At 33.3% G+C, this 17,002-nt stretch overlaps 2 protein-coding genes and 1 pseudogene across 12 annotated transcripts; 1 reads left to right on the forward strand and 2 right to left on the reverse strand.

The window, feature by feature from the left end:
- Positions 1-665: 665 nt before the first annotated feature.
- On the reverse strand, positions 666-4,520 carry LOC116105663. 10 transcript variants are annotated; one of them, XR_004124109.1, is made up of 6 exons: positions 2,636-2,903; positions 1,861-1,975; positions 1,649-1,750; positions 1,474-1,525; positions 1,270-1,380; positions 666-944 (listed from the first exon to the last, which is right to left on the reverse strand). XR_004124109.1 is itself a non-coding variant. In XM_031392073.1 (6 exons), the coding sequence occupies exons 1-5, from the start codon at positions 4,388-4,390 to the stop codon at positions 1,666-1,668; spliced, it is 444 nt and encodes a 147-aa protein (XP_031247933.1). In that variant the 5' UTR covers positions 4,391-4,520; the 3' UTR covers positions 666-944; positions 1,649-1,665. The 10 variants fall into 10 exon arrangements, 6 of the variants coding, with proteins under 6 accessions (XP_031247933.1, XP_031247928.1, XP_031247930.1 ...); XR_004124108.1 differs by having other exon boundaries at positions 1,474-1,528; XR_004124111.1 differs by having other exon boundaries at positions 666-959; positions 1,474-1,528.
- A 488-nt stretch (positions 4,521-5,008) lies between these two features.
- On the reverse strand, positions 5,009-9,152 carry LOC116105661 (pectin acetylesterase 8-like). Of its 2 annotated transcripts, XM_031392066.1 has the most exons (13): positions 8,929-9,152; positions 8,234-8,355; positions 8,068-8,150; positions 7,600-7,729; positions 7,412-7,491; positions 7,244-7,330; positions 7,040-7,164; positions 6,880-6,940; positions 6,565-6,618; positions 6,406-6,483; positions 5,738-5,843; positions 5,508-5,653; positions 5,009-5,358 (listed from the first exon to the last, which is right to left on the reverse strand). In XM_031392066.1, the coding sequence occupies exons 2-13, from the start codon at positions 8,352-8,354 to the stop codon at positions 5,218-5,220; spliced, it is 1,212 nt and encodes a 403-aa protein (XP_031247926.1). In that variant the 5' UTR covers position 8,355; positions 8,929-9,152; the 3' UTR covers positions 5,009-5,217. The 2 variants fall into 2 exon arrangements, with proteins under 2 accessions (XP_031247926.1, XP_031247925.1); XM_031392065.1 differs by lacking the exon at positions 8,929-9,152 and having other exon boundaries at positions 8,234-8,363.
- Positions 9,153-15,065: 5,913 nt separating this feature from the next.
- LOC116105662 lies at positions 15,066-16,707 on the forward strand (annotated as a pseudogene).
- Positions 16,708-17,002: the final 295 nt, after the last annotated feature.

Raw genomic sequence — 17,002 nt, forward strand, 5'->3', positions numbered from 1 at the left:
TTCGAAACCTAGCTCCTCCCATTCTTTTGCTTTGTTTCTTCTCCTTCACGTAATCGCAGCACTCAAAAGTGTTTCCTTTGATGTGAAATGAAGAAAATTTAGAAACTGCAAAGATTGTCAAAGATATTATATCTGAGGTAAGTCCTATCAATTTATTCATTTCAATAGGACTTAACTTCACGTGGCGTAATAATAAAGTCAACCTCAAATTTCCTGTTTCAACAATCAACAGGATTTAATTATAAAAACAAGCTTTAAGCGGACTTCTCACTAATCCTATAAATTCGCCCTTCTAGTTGCCTATTTTAACTTTTAGGCAATCTAGTAATATGTTCATTTAAATTATTATTTTTTTGAAAGGAATGAAATAATAAAATGGCTAATTAAATAATAATAAATCAACTTAGTTTTTTTTCCTAATTTCATGAAAGTTCATACAATTATTATTTATTAAATCAAAATTTTTAAGTGAAAATATTGTTAAACTTATGTCACTGCAGATTGAGTTTATTATTTCTGCAAGATTATGGCATCTTACTGCCCCTTAAGCTGCTTGTTCCGGCATCACAATAAGATGATTATTCCAAAAATTGATTTCTTAATTGCTACAAAATATTTGCTCTTTCTGAATAAAATTCCAGGATGTTACACTTACACATATCATGTATTTCAGGAATCAGCTACTCATCACCATTTCAGTAAAAGGTGAAAGTCAATGTTAAAATAGTATTCCAATTTGATTTACAAGCACTATACGCACATCATGTCTACCAAAACAACATCCAATTAATATCTATGATTCTCAAACAAAATCATCTCACTTGCAGCTCAAAATATGCACAGGAAAGCCTCCCAAATGTTGCTAAATTCATTATTTGGTCACGTTTCGAGCAGATCTTTCACGTATTTCTTGCTACAGAAAAGAATTCTGGTTCCAAGGAAACCTGGTGACAATGAAACTTGTTAGGGAAGCAAGCAAGTTCAAAATTATTAGTCAACTCACAGTAAGGTGACAATAAACCAAAAACACTTGACCACCAAACTTCATTTTTTTAACAGTAATTGTTGTTTGCATTGTGATAATCACCACTGCCTCATTAAGATAATAAAAATATCTACCCCAGCACAACAATGAAGAAGGTTATGAGATATTGGATATAAAAAATGCAGGATAAACCCCTAGGGTCCCCTAGGGTTTTTGAGTTCTAGAACTTGTTATACGTGGAAATAGATGAAGTTGCCATTTTCAATCATGATCAAATTAATCACCTTCAAATTTTTGTTTTACAGAGCTTGAGTCACTTTAGAATCCCAAGACATTTAGTATACATGAACACCAGCAAGCTCAAGAAATGACTTGCTCTGAAATGATTACTCAACCTGTGGCACATAACACCTGCATTAAGTGATTTAATAATCCTACAAGGCGAACCTAGTATTAAGTCAGAGGGGAATTTACTCTAGGAACTTTACGCTGCTAATGTAATTTAGCTTCACCCAAACGGAATGCCCCATGGTGAGCCCACTGCTAATAGTGATAATGATAAAACAACACAAAGAAAAGAAGAAAGCAATATTACAACAATTATAAAAAAAAAAAATCTACACACTTTGAAGTAGATAAAAAGGTAAATGCTTTTAATTGTACCATTGTGGAAAATGAGGTTAAAGATTTCTTCGACCCAGTTGCCATACAAGTTGATCAACAGACAACATAGCACGAGATGCCGAGCCAATTGAGCCATCATACCTGTCACAAAGTAATACAAAAAAGCATTATCCTCAAGCCTTTGGTCTTTCATTCCAATTACACTGAAAGAGAAATATGAATATGTTGAATTGAATCTAAAGCTCTCTTACAAAGCAACTAAAAGGAATGCTTTGGTCTGAATAACGATAGCACCTTCACCAGCAGGATTTAATGCGTTCATGCATCTTGCACAAAACCAATTCTCATGAATTGAGGTAACCAAATCTGTCATGAAAAATCCATCGTCCATTTTTCAAATGCAATAAAAGAACCATTGAATTAGAAAAGATGACGAAACATATGTTGCATTTGCTAGGCAGATTTATTATTAAATAATCATGTTAGTACACTAGAAATCTAGTAGCTAATATTTTAAGTACACTTCAAAACTAAACAACTAAATTCTGCAATGAGAAATACTTCAAAAATATTTTTGATTGTCTTTTTGTAATTTCAAGTATAAAATATAATCAAACAAAACTAAAGAGTCTGGTTAGTTAAAAAGAAATCCAATTTCTATCCTTTGTATCCAGCAAGCCACATCATAACTGACCATCCAAATTAGCACCCCTATTTTAAATGCATACAATAGTGTACAACATAGCCAGTTAGCATTCCATTCTAAAGAAAACATCCGAGAAAGCACTCTCCCAACCATCTCAAGCCAATATTTTTATCCTTAATATATTGGAAACTAATAAAACATATTGAAAGTTTAAAAACAGAGAAAGAGGAGAAAAAGATGCAGAATGTTGAGGACCATGTGAAAGAGATTAACTACGAAAACCTTAAAGCAGAGCCTCTTGGAAGGCTACTTAGGATTTTTCTTTTCTAATTCATTTCACGAATATTAAGATAAACATCTATAGCAGTAGCACAACTTACATTGGTTTGGCCCAATAATGAAGCTGTGAGTCCGGAGTTTATTTTGTTTGATAAAATCAAGAAATTGACTCAATTCAATGGGATTAACTTTTATTCCTTCCTGCTCAGCACTGCATGCACCAAAACCAACCTTTAAATTCAGTACTTCTAAGCAAAACAAAATCATCTGATAGGACAGAATGAGCATATCTCCTGTAACATCAAAATGCTGATTTGTAAAAGATAAATTTGTAACTTGCGGCCTTAAAGGCATTAATAATCATGAATAAGTATACAAGCATTTGTCAATGTATCACCATATCCCCCATCATTTAACAGAGGAAAGTGGCCTACCACAAAAGACTGAAATTGTTTCTTAGCCATTGTTCCTGTAACCTAAATAGATTAATATTATGACATTGATAATTATCTTTCTGCATGTTTTATATAGGTTTCAAAAGAACGTATAGGTATGGATCTTGTTTTCAAATTGGGTATTCAAACTAGGATAGATAAGGATAATGTTTTCTTGAGTTGAAACTTATAAAAGAATGCTTTGCATATTAGGACCTGGGATCTCAAAAAGTATCCCAACATGAATTGTACTTCTTCTTCTCATGTTTGTCGATATTCCTAGTTGTAAGGTGCTTTAATTTTGATTGAAGTCTTATTACTTTAAACAAATGGGATTCTGAAAGGTTCTAATAGAATATCATTGCTTAGCTTCTTCCTTTCAAGGCCTTAGAATGAATGTTAGGTAAAATAACCAATTTCATAGAACAAGATCCCTTCCCTGAACCAAATATCAAAATCAAGTCTGGGTTTTTCAACATCTATATCAACAAAAATAAAAGTCGCTGGCTTTGCAAACACCAGCTGATGGAACAAATTTTTAGCAAAAACCAAGTGATTAATATAAGAATGCAAGGATGAGAATTTGAGCACATGAATCGCAGGTCATAATCTAGCAGTTGTGGTTTAACTTTATGCATTTCTTGTGTCAGATAATTAATTAACTTAATGGTTTCTCCCTAACAGCAGGCATGTTGTAGATGAATTCTAAAGCCACGACTATGGTGTTAAATACTCAGCGGTTCATAATATTGTCACAGAAACCAAAACCCGTGCACTTAGCCTCTCTTGGAAATCCACATAAAAACATCACAAACATGATAAGATCATACTCTTTGAAAAATACTCACGAACATGGCTACAAAGAACTCTTAACACCTAAACTAACAACAACATCGTCACTCCATTCTCCAGAGGTTAATCAGAAAGGGCTTCTTTTTCCTCCCCAATTGAAATATAATATTCTTCAAATTCTTGACAAACAATTGTTAAACAACTCATTCTAATCACAACGTCTACATAAACCGCGTTTAAAATAATACAGTTTACAAGGCTCTGCTCTCCTCAAAATTTTCAAAATCAGAACAGTGGCTAAGCCGAACATCACAGATAAAATTCTACGTGAAAGAACTAATAAAAGTAACAAAATAAAAAAGGATGTGGAACTATATAGCATGGTGAAACCCAGAATTTGAGGTGAATGAAACTTACATGGTAGACAACAAGCGAGAAGGTCCAGTGGGGTCATAGTTAATGAGCAAAGCTGCCTTCAATGGCTCCCCTACAAACCCCAACAATATCAAATCCTGAAATTAAATGAAAGAATAATGCAACCAAAAAGATTGCAATAACATAATTACCAGAAGAGCCAACACTGACGGGAGCCCACTTCTCCCAGGTTTTATGTACGAAGCTCCAATCCATTATAAATAACAATCTTTTTTGTGATAGTTTCAGGGCGAGACAGAGAGCAACGTCAACTTTGATTCAGCGAAGAAGATGCTCCTATAATTGTTTCACTTGAATCTGAAATTAAATGGGCTTTGAAGCCCATTTGTAAAGTATAGAGGGCTGCCGTAACGCCGTTAGCCGTAAAACCTTTTTTTAAACGGTAAATAAAATTGCTCATAAATTTTTTAACATTAATATATTGGTTTCGATAAATAAAAATATTTTTTGGGATGTATGAATTAAAGGTGTGTCCATTTATGTCTTTAACTAAATATCGTTTTGCATTTTTAAACTCTCATTACCATTATCATATTTGAATATGAATCATTATATTATTTATTTATCATTGTTATATTTCATATTAATTATAAATTTTTTTATACTTTCGGTCAATCATCGATTTTAACGAGAAAGTCATTAAAGAAGGTTTAAAAATTAATTAGGAGGATACTTGTCCTTTTCCAAAGTTCATAGGATGTTGGATAATGGAGACCAATTCTTATATTACATTGACACATCAATTTGTATCGAAATTGGTATGTGTTACATTGATTATTATTTATCAGAAATTACACCAAAAAGAGAATAAAGTGAAGGTGAAGCAATGGATTGCATTGAGATAACATTAATAAATTACATAAAAATGAGGGAAGACACACAGCACACAGATTTGAGTGTACTGGTTGTCTTTGTAGTTTATTTCATACACTTGATCAATCATGCAGTCTGTTTCTTATTCTAGCTTACAATTTCAATAATCATTTCTGGAATCATAAACTTTTGTGTGCCTTGACACAAATTTATATATCTATCTCTAGTTGATGTACGGATTTAGGATCGAAAATACGGTTGTGGCAAGTCGGGTTGCAAGGGTAAGGGCAATCAACCTTATGGAAAGGACTGCGATCATAAAACCAGTCTCCCACAGCCTTTGCAATCGACTGCAGAATCCATTTCATACAGAAAAGGAACTAATATGTCAGAATGTGAAAGAAAAACAGAAATAACATAACAAATATAGAAACAACTTAGAACACGTTGATCATGGAGGAAAGATGACAAATAAAGAGAAGATGAAGCAGACTCTTACTATATTTTCCAGCACCGGAGAGTCCTTCCTTAACCATGTCTCCTGCATTTCAGTTTGGCAGTGAGCATAGCAAGAGTCTATAAACATTCCTTTAGTTGAAGAGTTGCCAAGGCCAGTCAACGCAATTAAGAATTGCTTCCTGAAATCTGAATATAAACCCCAGTAAGAGATCAGAAGAGAGTTGTATGACAAGAGTTCGTAGCAATGCGAATTATCGAGAAAGAAGTTACCTTGCATTGTTTGCAGTTGAGTAGGTGAACAATTGTTTATATCGAGCTTGCAGCTGTGCCAAGTTCCGTGGGGGTCAGCAACACCAGGTGCCAAAATGTTCTTTATCTATATATACATAACACATGTTGAAGGATCAGAGAAATTTTAAGACGAATCACCTTTACAAGGGAAAACTTTGAAGGATCAGACCCAATGGAATGTAGCTATGAACTTCCTTTTTGACATTTTTTCGATTTTAAGTAAGAAAATGGCTCATAAATCTTATTTCTTTAATCTATAGCACATGGTTATGAATCAACAAGTGCCTTGAATCCACCAAGCTTATGTGTCAAGTCTACTGTCCTTCAAATTAAAATCTTACATGATCTTAGTTTCAACAAAACTAGTGTTATATTTGAAATATATGCATATATGATGAACTGAAGCCTAACTCTGCAAATTTTTGCATGCAGATGTAACCGTCAAATTTTCTAATTTGACACGGAGCGATTTCCTTAAAACAAGTCCGAGCCTTAAAGACAAGGTAGTCAGAAAATGGTTTCCAAGATTGTCAGGCAAAAAACTACAACAATAAAACAAGGCTATATGTAGTCTTGTAATTTGTAAATGGATAGAAACTATGTGCATATTCATTATGTTTCCTGGAAAGCCATAAAAATGTACTAACCTGCCATGAATCATAGGCTGCATTTACAATAAATATTGGTGTCGCTATTTCCCGCGCCATGTGTTGTGGGAAGAAACACTGTCATTTTATTGGGAAGAACCAGTAAGAACCAAGAGGAGATGACAAAAAGAGTGGAAACATTCGAACTGCAAAACCTACCAATTCTGGTTTCAATTTCGAAGTGCAGTATGCTGGCAAATTCTTAGCTGATCCCTGCACAAGAGATTCAAATCAAGAATCAGAGAAGGTAAACCTAGGTAAGATGCTCCACAACACAGAGGAACCTATGTCAAGTAATAAACAAGAAAAATGAAAAACACTTGAATGCATGACCTAAAGGGAAGAGGGGGAACATTCCAGGAAACAAATATGGAGTGACAATGAGCAGAGCATACTATAATATGTGCAAAGAAAAGTAAAATCAATCACAATAATGCATTTGTGTGCACATGTAAGTGAGAAAGAGGAGAGTACATGTGTTGCGACCACTTCACTGTAAAACTTTTCAATGTGATTTGCTCCAGAAACATCCTTCCTGTTGAAAAAAGTTATAGCGTTAAAATACAGAAAACAACCACCAATGAAGCAACTCTTCACCAATGTAAGGTTAGGTAGAAGGTTAAAATGAGCATACACATTGATAAAATAACCAGCATCCGCAAAGCATTTTACTTTGGTGCTCATGGGAAAGAGACCTCGGAATTTATCACAATGCAAAATCGAAGTCAATCCCCCCGCTGAACAGCCTGACAGAACAGCCTGTCAAAAGTTCTAATGAGTTAACTCAAAAACTAACAATAACATATTTTAAAACGAAAAATAAACAGAAAATTTGTACATTTTTAGCATTTTTCATTCCTTTAGCCATTAGATCCTCCACGATGGCAAGAAAAACCCTGGCTCCTCTGTAGTGAAGCTTAGTTGCCTGATGAAATCACTAATTAATAAATAATCCCACAAAGACTAAAAAGAATCTAGCATTTGATGTTGCTGAAAATAAACTTACAGGATTTACAGCTTCCACATCGCCAGTAAATGATGCACCATCACAATATCTAACCTTGATTTTATTCCAGTCGTAAAAGTCTAGTGAAAGAAAGATAAATTGATTACGTATACAAAAAAAATTTAAAGTTCCAGAAAACAGAAGACAAAATTAAACAAGATGTCAATCAATAAAACAAAAAGCCATACCTGGGTTAAACTGCTTCTTGTTGCTCAGCATTCCCGAAAAGGCAACTTTCTTGACCATTTGCTTAGATGAACCTAAACGGGTACTTTTACGGGAAAGACAAGTTGTGGCATTGTTGCACCAACCACCTCCCTAAGACCCCAAAACAGAAACAATTGCAGATGAGCTAACGGAAAAAGATATATACACAAAAACTTCGAAACTCCATTATCTTTCATATGTAAAACTTGTTAAAGATGACCAAACCAAAGATACTGAAGTTCTCTAGAACTAAATAGCTTAATATATGGGCCTATGGCTTTAAATTTATAAGATTGAGCATTCTTATTCTAAATAGATAGTAGAATTGAAACCATTAAGTTACCTGTAAATTCAAAGCAAAAATACCAAACAAATTGAAACTTTACTACTCTTAGGCATGTTAAAAATTTTGTTAAACTCAATCTTCCTCATAGAGAACTAGAACATACCTCAATATGCACCAACCAATTGTTTACCCCAGCACCAAACCCCGGACTGAAATGGTAAGCAGGCGCGCTCCCATCCAAACAAACTGCAAACCATATCAAACTTTTAAGCAAATTTACAAATTCATTATATCCAATAAAGAAAATTATAAATTGCTAACATTCTCACCAGCTCCTTTTGCTACGGCACTCTCAACATAGGTGATTTCCACATCATAGCCTTCTGTTTTCAGGATTATCAGTCCACAAACTAGAAGACTTAACCATTGGCCCAATCTTGAAGCAACCATCCTGTCCATATTCAAGAATTTTGTAATTACATCAAATACAAAAGGCAACATTTATACTAAAAGTACTAAAGAAAAGATCAGAAAAATAACAGAGAATTACCAAAAATGAAAGGAACTCGCTGGCATACAAATCAATAGTCATACACATACTTCAAAATTTAATTAATCAATTGTGTTGTAAAAGCAGTTATTATAGATCTGAATAAAGCTTCCCAAAAGTAAACAAAAACCGGTTTATATTAAAACCATAAATAATAAAACAATCTAGTCTCAACTCAACAAACAAAATCCCATCTTTGGCATATTGTTTACAGCTCAAAAGTAAACTATTTAACTTCCCTTCAACGTAAATTCCAAAAATAAGAACTTGTACAAATTATACACATTGAAGACCATATATCTCTAGCTTGTGTATGATCACAACTCAAGTTGGACGCTCATACCTCACAAAAGAAAAATCAAAACTTTACCATTCAAAAGCCATCTGGCATTAAGAATAACGTAAAGTTATTACTTATCTACATAACTCATTACAATTACAACACGAAGATAAGAATATTCATAGCTTTATTACCTTAAAAACGCTAATGGGAAGATATCAACTTCCAAATTTTTCTATCAATCTCAATAAGGGAACCGTTAAAGAAAGAATGTGGAACGAACCCAGTTCAGTACATTGGATTCAAAGCTTGAAAATATAAAGAACGAGTGATTTAAACTTGTTGAGAGAGTGAAACTACGAAGAGGAAGCAATGGGGAGGGCTTCTCTTCTAAGGAGGAAGTGGTTTTTAATTTTATATTCATATTTATAAGGACTTTTGTTTGAGTTCAATAGCAGAGAACCCAAGAGCCGACACTGGTTCGTCTAAAAAACAATTATTTTTTTAGAAACAAATAAATACAAAAACAATAATTTTGTATTTGGACTTGTGTCGGGTTTTTGGGTCAACCCGACCCTAATCTTTACTAAAAGCATGCAAACGGAAGAATCTTATCGGTTTACGCGTTCCACAATAAATGAGCGGTTCGGATGAGAGAGAAGAATGTGTGTATTTTATTTATTATCGTGTGTGCGTTCCCACTGCAGTTATCATGAGCCTTCCAGGTTTCTGTTAGTATCGGAACAAGGGAGGTGGAAGCGGCTTCGGGTCGGATTGTGTTATATAATATGTAAGTGGAATAAATCATGTTGCTGCCATTTCTTCAAGTAAATATATGAAAGTGAAAAAGAGTTGTTGGTTTTGGAAGTTGAAAAGGGTTACATGTATATATAGAGTTAGTAAAAAATCATACAAATACAATAATATTTGGGAAAATGTGCTTAACTTGTTTCATTCATATCTATAATAGAATATATGAATAGCTATTATAGGATGGCACATAAATGGAATAAGATCATATTTATAAATAAAGTTTTTATTAATTATCTACCCATATGATGTTCATAAGTATCAACTACGGTACTTAAAATATGGAATTTAACAGACAGATTTGAATTAGATTATTATATACATTCTAGGTTGACAAAGACAAACAATGGCAATTAAAAATTTTGGAGGAATTGATTTTGGTTAAATTTCTTTGACCCGCAGTCATGTATCACTCTCTAATCTAATCCTTATTCAATATAATAAAAAATGTTTAACAACTACTCTAATTACATATGGGTCCTCTATCAATTATCACTATTTTTTTTTTTTTGTTTTTTATATAATATATATATTTTCTAACCATGCCCAAAAAAAGAAGTTAGGTTTCAAACTTTTATTTAGATTAAAGAAATTAAAGTTTATACTTTTAGAAAGTGCTACTATCTTTGGGAAATTAAGACATCTATTCATTCTAAATGTTTCTAAACTACTAAAAAAATAAAAGCCAATAAAAACTTGAAAACAATTTGAAAGGGATATCTCATGACCTTTTAAATGCAACTGTCTTGTAAAGGCTTCCTGTATGGGAATGTCAAAACCACGGGAATTGAATATATTTTGATTATAGTAAATTTTTTTTATAGATTTAGACAAAATATATTTTATAACATAATCTTAATAATCTAATAATTAAATCGAATATATATTTAAATTAAAAGTTTCCATACTGATTTCGAGAGCGCTTTTTTTTTTTTGGTTGAAATTATGAGGATATATCTTTTAAAAAACTTTGATAATGAGCACATTGAAAAATATGAGTGAGTGGAATTAATAATATTACCTAATAGAATACTTCATATCAGTAAATTCTAATTTGACTAAGGTGGATCTAGTAACAGGCGGTGCACCAACATGTCACCAACCTCCACGTGATTGACGATGATCACACCATGTGGCGCCCACTAAGACTAGTGAGCACCAATGCACATCAATGTTTTCTGGTAATGAATTGACCACCCTTGTTGGCTGAGCTGTAACTTGAAAGCTGTCACCCAATAAAGTTCTGGATTCTGCGAATTCTTGCTTTAAGCGCGTTTACTACACGAACCTATCACAAATCAGTCCCTGGCAAATTAAAGTGCTGGGAGAATCGGATCCGGATAGAATAGTGGAGCCCAACCAAATTGGTTGGATCCGAGTAGGTCCTAGAACGAATCCAATTATTATTATTATTAATTTTTATAAAATGACAATTAAACCCATCTACATTTCCATGTGACTCATTTAAGGTTGAGGTGCATGTGTTGAAAAAATTTAGAGGTATTTAATTATTTTTGATTAAATAAATGATATCTCTTAATTAATTCATTATAAAATATAACTAGATTAAAGAATAGACAGATTCCTTCTTAATGAGAATATTTGTAATAAATTTATCGTCTGATTTTTGCTCAAGTGAGGGTTGTTACTGTAATAAGCCCTCATCCATTTAACTTTCAAATAAATTTATCATAATTCATGTCTAAATAATAATGATTTTCATAAAAATGAAAGAGTTCCGGTTTAATTAAAGCGATGTCGTTTTTAAATTTCTTTACGAAGAAGAATTAGTATAACGAAAATGAAAAATTGGATTTAGTATTTTTAGGAACCAATTACGAAGTTGTTGAAAATGAGTAAAGTAAAACAAGGAAAACATGGCCACTTTTCAAAACAACCGTTGTTAAAAATGCACTATAAACAACAAAACGAGGTTTTATTATCCTTAAGAATTAAGATACAAAACTTTGCTTGATTTTGAATTTCTGGAATACTTTTACGAAAATGAAAACATGGTTGATAAACTATTGAAAATGAGTTAAAGAGTAAAAACATTTCATTTTTGAAAAATGGAAGGAGTTGGGATTAGCTCCCGGCAACTCACGACTACGTTTTTAAGAAGAAGAAACATAAGTTGGTCACCCACCATTGTTCTAATTATTGCTGGATAAACAATTAGACTTAGTGATATAAAAAGAAGAAATAATATATTTGAGAAAATGTTACAAAGGGTGTAATAATGAATTAAAAATAATAAAGATCATTAAATGTAAATGTAAGTATGAGAAGAAAGTGACAGTTGAACGACACATAACCAATACAAAGGAAAGTGGGCACAGTCTCATTTAATGATACAACTAGTTTGGACCATTTGGAAAAGAAGTAAACGACTTTTTCCCTACCAAGGTTTGCCTTAATGAGACTTTTTCACCCAAAGTTTATATTATGATCAATCGTCAGTCGATTCTAACATCTTTATAACCCTAAACTGTCACTATTCTCTTTCATAATCATCATTCATCAAAATTACTCAAATCTTACTCTCGCCTCTCCTGTCAATCGTCGACAATCGAGCGATCTGTGAAACACACAACCACCCCTCCTAAGTCAAATTCCAACCAATATCAACTAGCAAAATCTAACTTACCACCATCAAAAGATTCACCGGCATCCCCTCTTTAGAAACCCCAATAGCTTGGACCAAGTTTGCTCTCCGTTAACTGCTGAATCAGAAAATCTATTATGGGTAGTAAACAAAATATAAACTTTGGATGAGAAAGTGGTAGTTTGAAACTTCTTGGGTGGGAAAGTGTCATTACGGCAAACCTTGGGTGGGAAAAAGTCGTTTACTCTTTAGAAAAATTAGTGTGCATGTTTCATTGATTTCATTTTCATGTGCTTGGCTTTTAATGAGAATTATTAAAGTCTCGTTTTCTTGAGAATCTTTTCTTCTTTTCCAAAAATTCTAAATTCAAAAAGAACGGCAAAATTTAGCGTAGGCGTTACTGTTTATATGCTTTCTAGCTACAACAAAGTTATTCTTATTCTAAGTTTTGATTATTTGATAGCCGAAATAGATACATTTATAACACAAGTGTCATGCTTTTGACATATGCAATATTAAAGTTGGTGCTTAGAGCACAATTTATTCCATTCAAGTTGTTTTAATAAAAAATTATATCCAAAGTTAGAGTTGCTTTTATAAGATAAGTTTTACACGTAACAAATAAACATATTTGTGTTGGATAGAGACATAGAATTCGTCTTCATGTATCACTTATCAATGGCTTCTTATTTTATTTATTTGCCTTTTCAACTACCATTCAAAATTTTGTCAATTTTGATCATATGAATGCAAATTAAGATAATATTATCGTGAACTTGGGTTATTTATTTAAGTTTTATTTCTATATATATAATAATTCAAAATAGGGTTTTGCGTTTGCCAGAACTGTGGCTGTCTTATTAATTTGATTAATTATATTTTTATTCAAGTGCTCGGTGGGGCTGTTGACATAACACTTGGATGTGAAATGATAAATACTCAATTAATAAGATAGATCTGTACAAGCATACAGGAGAAATCGATCGAGCTTGAATAATTAAACGTAAACATGATCGATAGAGATAAGGAGTTTGTGGATTATTATTAAGTCTTGAAGTTGCATGATGATGAAATGACTGGAGCACGCATCTGTTGGCTGTTGGCATGAAATGAAAATGAATGTGGACAAGACAAATCTTTATCTTCATTTAACTTTAAACTTATCTACATTTGTTGCGTATCAATCTTAACTATATTTCTTAAAGTTTATGTATTTTAAATTAATTGAATTTTATAATCTAATATTAAAGATTATTATATTATTTATAGTACGTGATAATTAAGAGTAAACCAAACAAGAAAAGCTAAAAGGTTGAAGAATGGTTTTACTATCACTCTTGAAAAGATCTCTTAATTAATCCGCCATTTCTTCTACACAACACTTGACTGATTAGAATGCTCATCAAAGTTCAAATTGACTAGAAGCTGCACTGCTTCTTAAACACAAAATCTGCAGCAACTTCATACAAGATTAATTAAATTTCAATTCAAAGGAAAGTGGGCACAGCGCCTCATTCAATAATGCAGCTTGTTTGGACCATTTTGAAAATTAAGTGTGTGCATTGTTTGATTGATTTCGTGTGCATGCAATGCATCTGAGAGGATTTGAATTATTAATTAATTAAAGTCGACGTCTCTCGTTTTCTAGAGAATCTTTTCTTCTTTTCCAAAAATCATATTGATTTAATGATAAGACTTTAGAACGTGTTAGTGTTTATATGCTTTCTAGCTACTCAAATAGCCAGTGAATTTATTTATTTAAATGTTTAAACCCAATGAATATACCCCAAAACAAATAATTTCACAAACTGGAGTTGTCATAGCGTAGTTATAATTTATTTAAGTAACAGTTGATAAATGATAATAATTCAAATATAGTGTTTTGATGGATTATCATCTTAAAATTTGTGTCATCAACTTTTAAACCATTGGTTATTATAATGGATTAGTAGTTGAAAATTTGTGTCAATAATTTAAGTTAAAAGATCTCATCTCATATCTAAAATGATAACAATATTGTAATTAAAAGAAAGTAAAAAAGATAATAATGACTAAATAGTAAATAAACCAATTGAGGTCAAATATAATTACAGGAAGTGATTTTTAGCCTCCACCAAATTGATCGGTGTCCCCATTTACTAAAGGGTTAGGCTATTGTAACACAAATGTTTGATATAGATTCATGACATAAATTCATAACCATTGATTTAATGTAATTCAACGGATTTGGATGAGAAGTTAGAGTTAGTTAATTAAAACAAAAATGGATTTTAATGCCAATTAAACAATTTTTAAGCCAGGATTATTATGAATTAGTGGTTCATGAATTTGTGTCACCTGACCCTTTACTAAATACACCTCTATAATATTTTAACATTAAGATTTAAGGTATAAGTAAGAATTAAATGTTAAAAATTAAAACAAAAACATAGTATAGGGTATGAGTCTTGGCCCACCTAAAAACTCTTTGAACTTGGCCTAATCAGCCCAATTGGGTAATGGGTAGTTACTTTATTGTGATTTTTTTAACCTCCCCTAATCAAATGCAAACCGAACAAACCTAGCCTCCGATGTGTTTTTTAATGCCAGACTTAATTGATCAAAATTGCCTTAATGAGCCCTCCCTTGTTTAGTTTATTTTTACCTAGTTTCATTCAAACATCATATCCAACATTAAACATGCAATTAATTATAGAATCCAATAATTAGAGCAGAAGCTGAAGAAGCCTTACCTAAAATTAATCACTTATTATAGGAATAATTAATCAGCAATATTAGTCATAAAGGGTCCCTCGTAATGAATAAATAATCACATGGCCTTTTCACGAAACAGGGCTACGCCATTGCAAGTCAAGCTTTACTAAAACTAGATCATACCCCATTTTGTTCACACAAAATTTAAGAACACACCTAGTCGATTCAGTGTGATCCGTATAACAAATACGCGGTCATACTACAGTGCTATTCTAGATTAATGATTTTTTAACATAATATAATATTATATATTCTTCAGCATAAATTCCTGATCCTCATGGAGCCAAACGAACGCCAACAAAACTCCCTTTAGCTTCACGGAAGAAGAAAGAAACGCAATGCAATATCAATCACCTACAAAAACACACCGACAAATGTGTGAAGAAGACCTCCAGTTTGGCTCTCCAAGGATTTGCAACCCTCGTCACTCCAGCAATGCGTCACTCTGTTGCCACTAACTAGCCCAAAATCACCCTGGACTCTCTCTTCTTTCCAGACTCCGTCAGCTTCGATCCTCTACAGCTGCATTGCCTCGCTTCATCGCCATGAAGGCAACATCTTTTCCATCGCACTCTCAAAGGGAATAGTCTTCACTAGCTCAGAAAGTAACCGCATTCGTGCTTGGAGCCAGCCAGACTGCACCGACCGTGGTTCTATCAAGGTGAGTTCCGGTGAAATCCGAGCCATTTTAGCTCATGGTAATATGCTTTTCACCACCCATAGAGATTGCAAAATCCGAATTTGGAGCTTCACAGCTACAGGCAGTACCTTTCGAACCAAAAATATTTCAACTGTGCCGAAGCGAAGCTCCGTATTTCTTTCGTTTCCAAGAATTAAAAGCAGCCAATAACACAAAGATCGTGTCTCTTGCATGGCGTATTACCACGCCGAGGGGCTTTTATACACCGGCTCCCACGACAAAACGGTTATCTTGGCGGGTTTTCGATAAAAAATGCATTGATTCATTTCTGGCACAAGAAGGTAACGTAAACGCAATAGTGGTGAACCAAGACGACGGATGTGTCTTCACTTGCTCCACCGCCGGATCAGTGAAAATATGGAGGAGAATATATATAGAAACCTCTCATATACTCACCATGACTCTGAAATTCCAAGATTCACCCGTTAACGCCTTGGCCTTGAGCTCATTAACCACAAACTGTTTCCTTTATTCGGCTAATTCCGATGGCAGCATAAATTTTTGGGAGAAAGAAAAAGTTTCTGGAAGGCATAACCATGGTGGGTTCTTACAAGGCCATCGATTCGGCGTCCTTAGCTCGGTGGCGGTGGAGAAGTTGATATTCAGCGGCTCAGAGGATACGACTATTCGGGTTTGGAGAAGGGAAGAAGGGAGTAGTTTCCATGAATGTTTGGCTGTGCTAGAAGGGCATAGAGGGCCCGTGAGGAGCTTGGCGGCATGTTTGGAGATGGAGAAAGTGAAGGGATTTTTGGTATATAGGGCAAGTTTGGATCAAAGTTTTAAGGTGTGGAAAGTGAAGGTTATGGAGGAAGAAGAGAAGATGTGTTCGGATTATTCAGAGCGGAATATTGAGATGAGTACTCCAGTGTTGTCTCCTTCGTGGGTGGATAGGAAGATTAAAAGCAATATTACCTTTGATAAATAATTAAATAAGTTACTGGAAGCAAGACGTTCTTCTTCAAATTTCATTTTCTAATAAGTAAATCTTGTAACAAGAGTATGCAAGTAGCGAGAACAAATCTTTTGTGTTTTGTTTGTTTATCTATTACCAACATTTTCTAATTCTCATATGAAATGTAATCTCTTTCTCAGTCTTTCATTTTACAGTCTTGTACTAAAGATGAAAAAAACAGGAAAAATAAAAAAATAAATGAACTTTTTTTTGTTTTCTTTATTTTCATCTTTCCTACCTGTTGTAATTTCTCTTTACTCAGAATCAAGCAAACATCAACCAAAACACACAATCAACACAAACCAAACAGATTCAACACATAGTATTTACCATGGTTTACTTGTTCAATATTGAACAAGCTATGTCCACATTGAGCTCTAGAATATGGATACTCGCTGCACTTACTATTACGATCAAGAACGGTTACAACCCTCAAACTCTCTTCCC

The sequence above is a fragment of the Pistacia vera genome, unplaced genomic scaffold (assembly GCF_008641045.1).
Source record: "Pistacia vera cultivar Batoury unplaced genomic scaffold, PisVer_v2 Contig503, whole genome shotgun sequence".
Classification (NCBI taxonomy): Eukaryota; Viridiplantae; Streptophyta; class Magnoliopsida; order Sapindales; family Anacardiaceae; genus Pistacia; species Pistacia vera.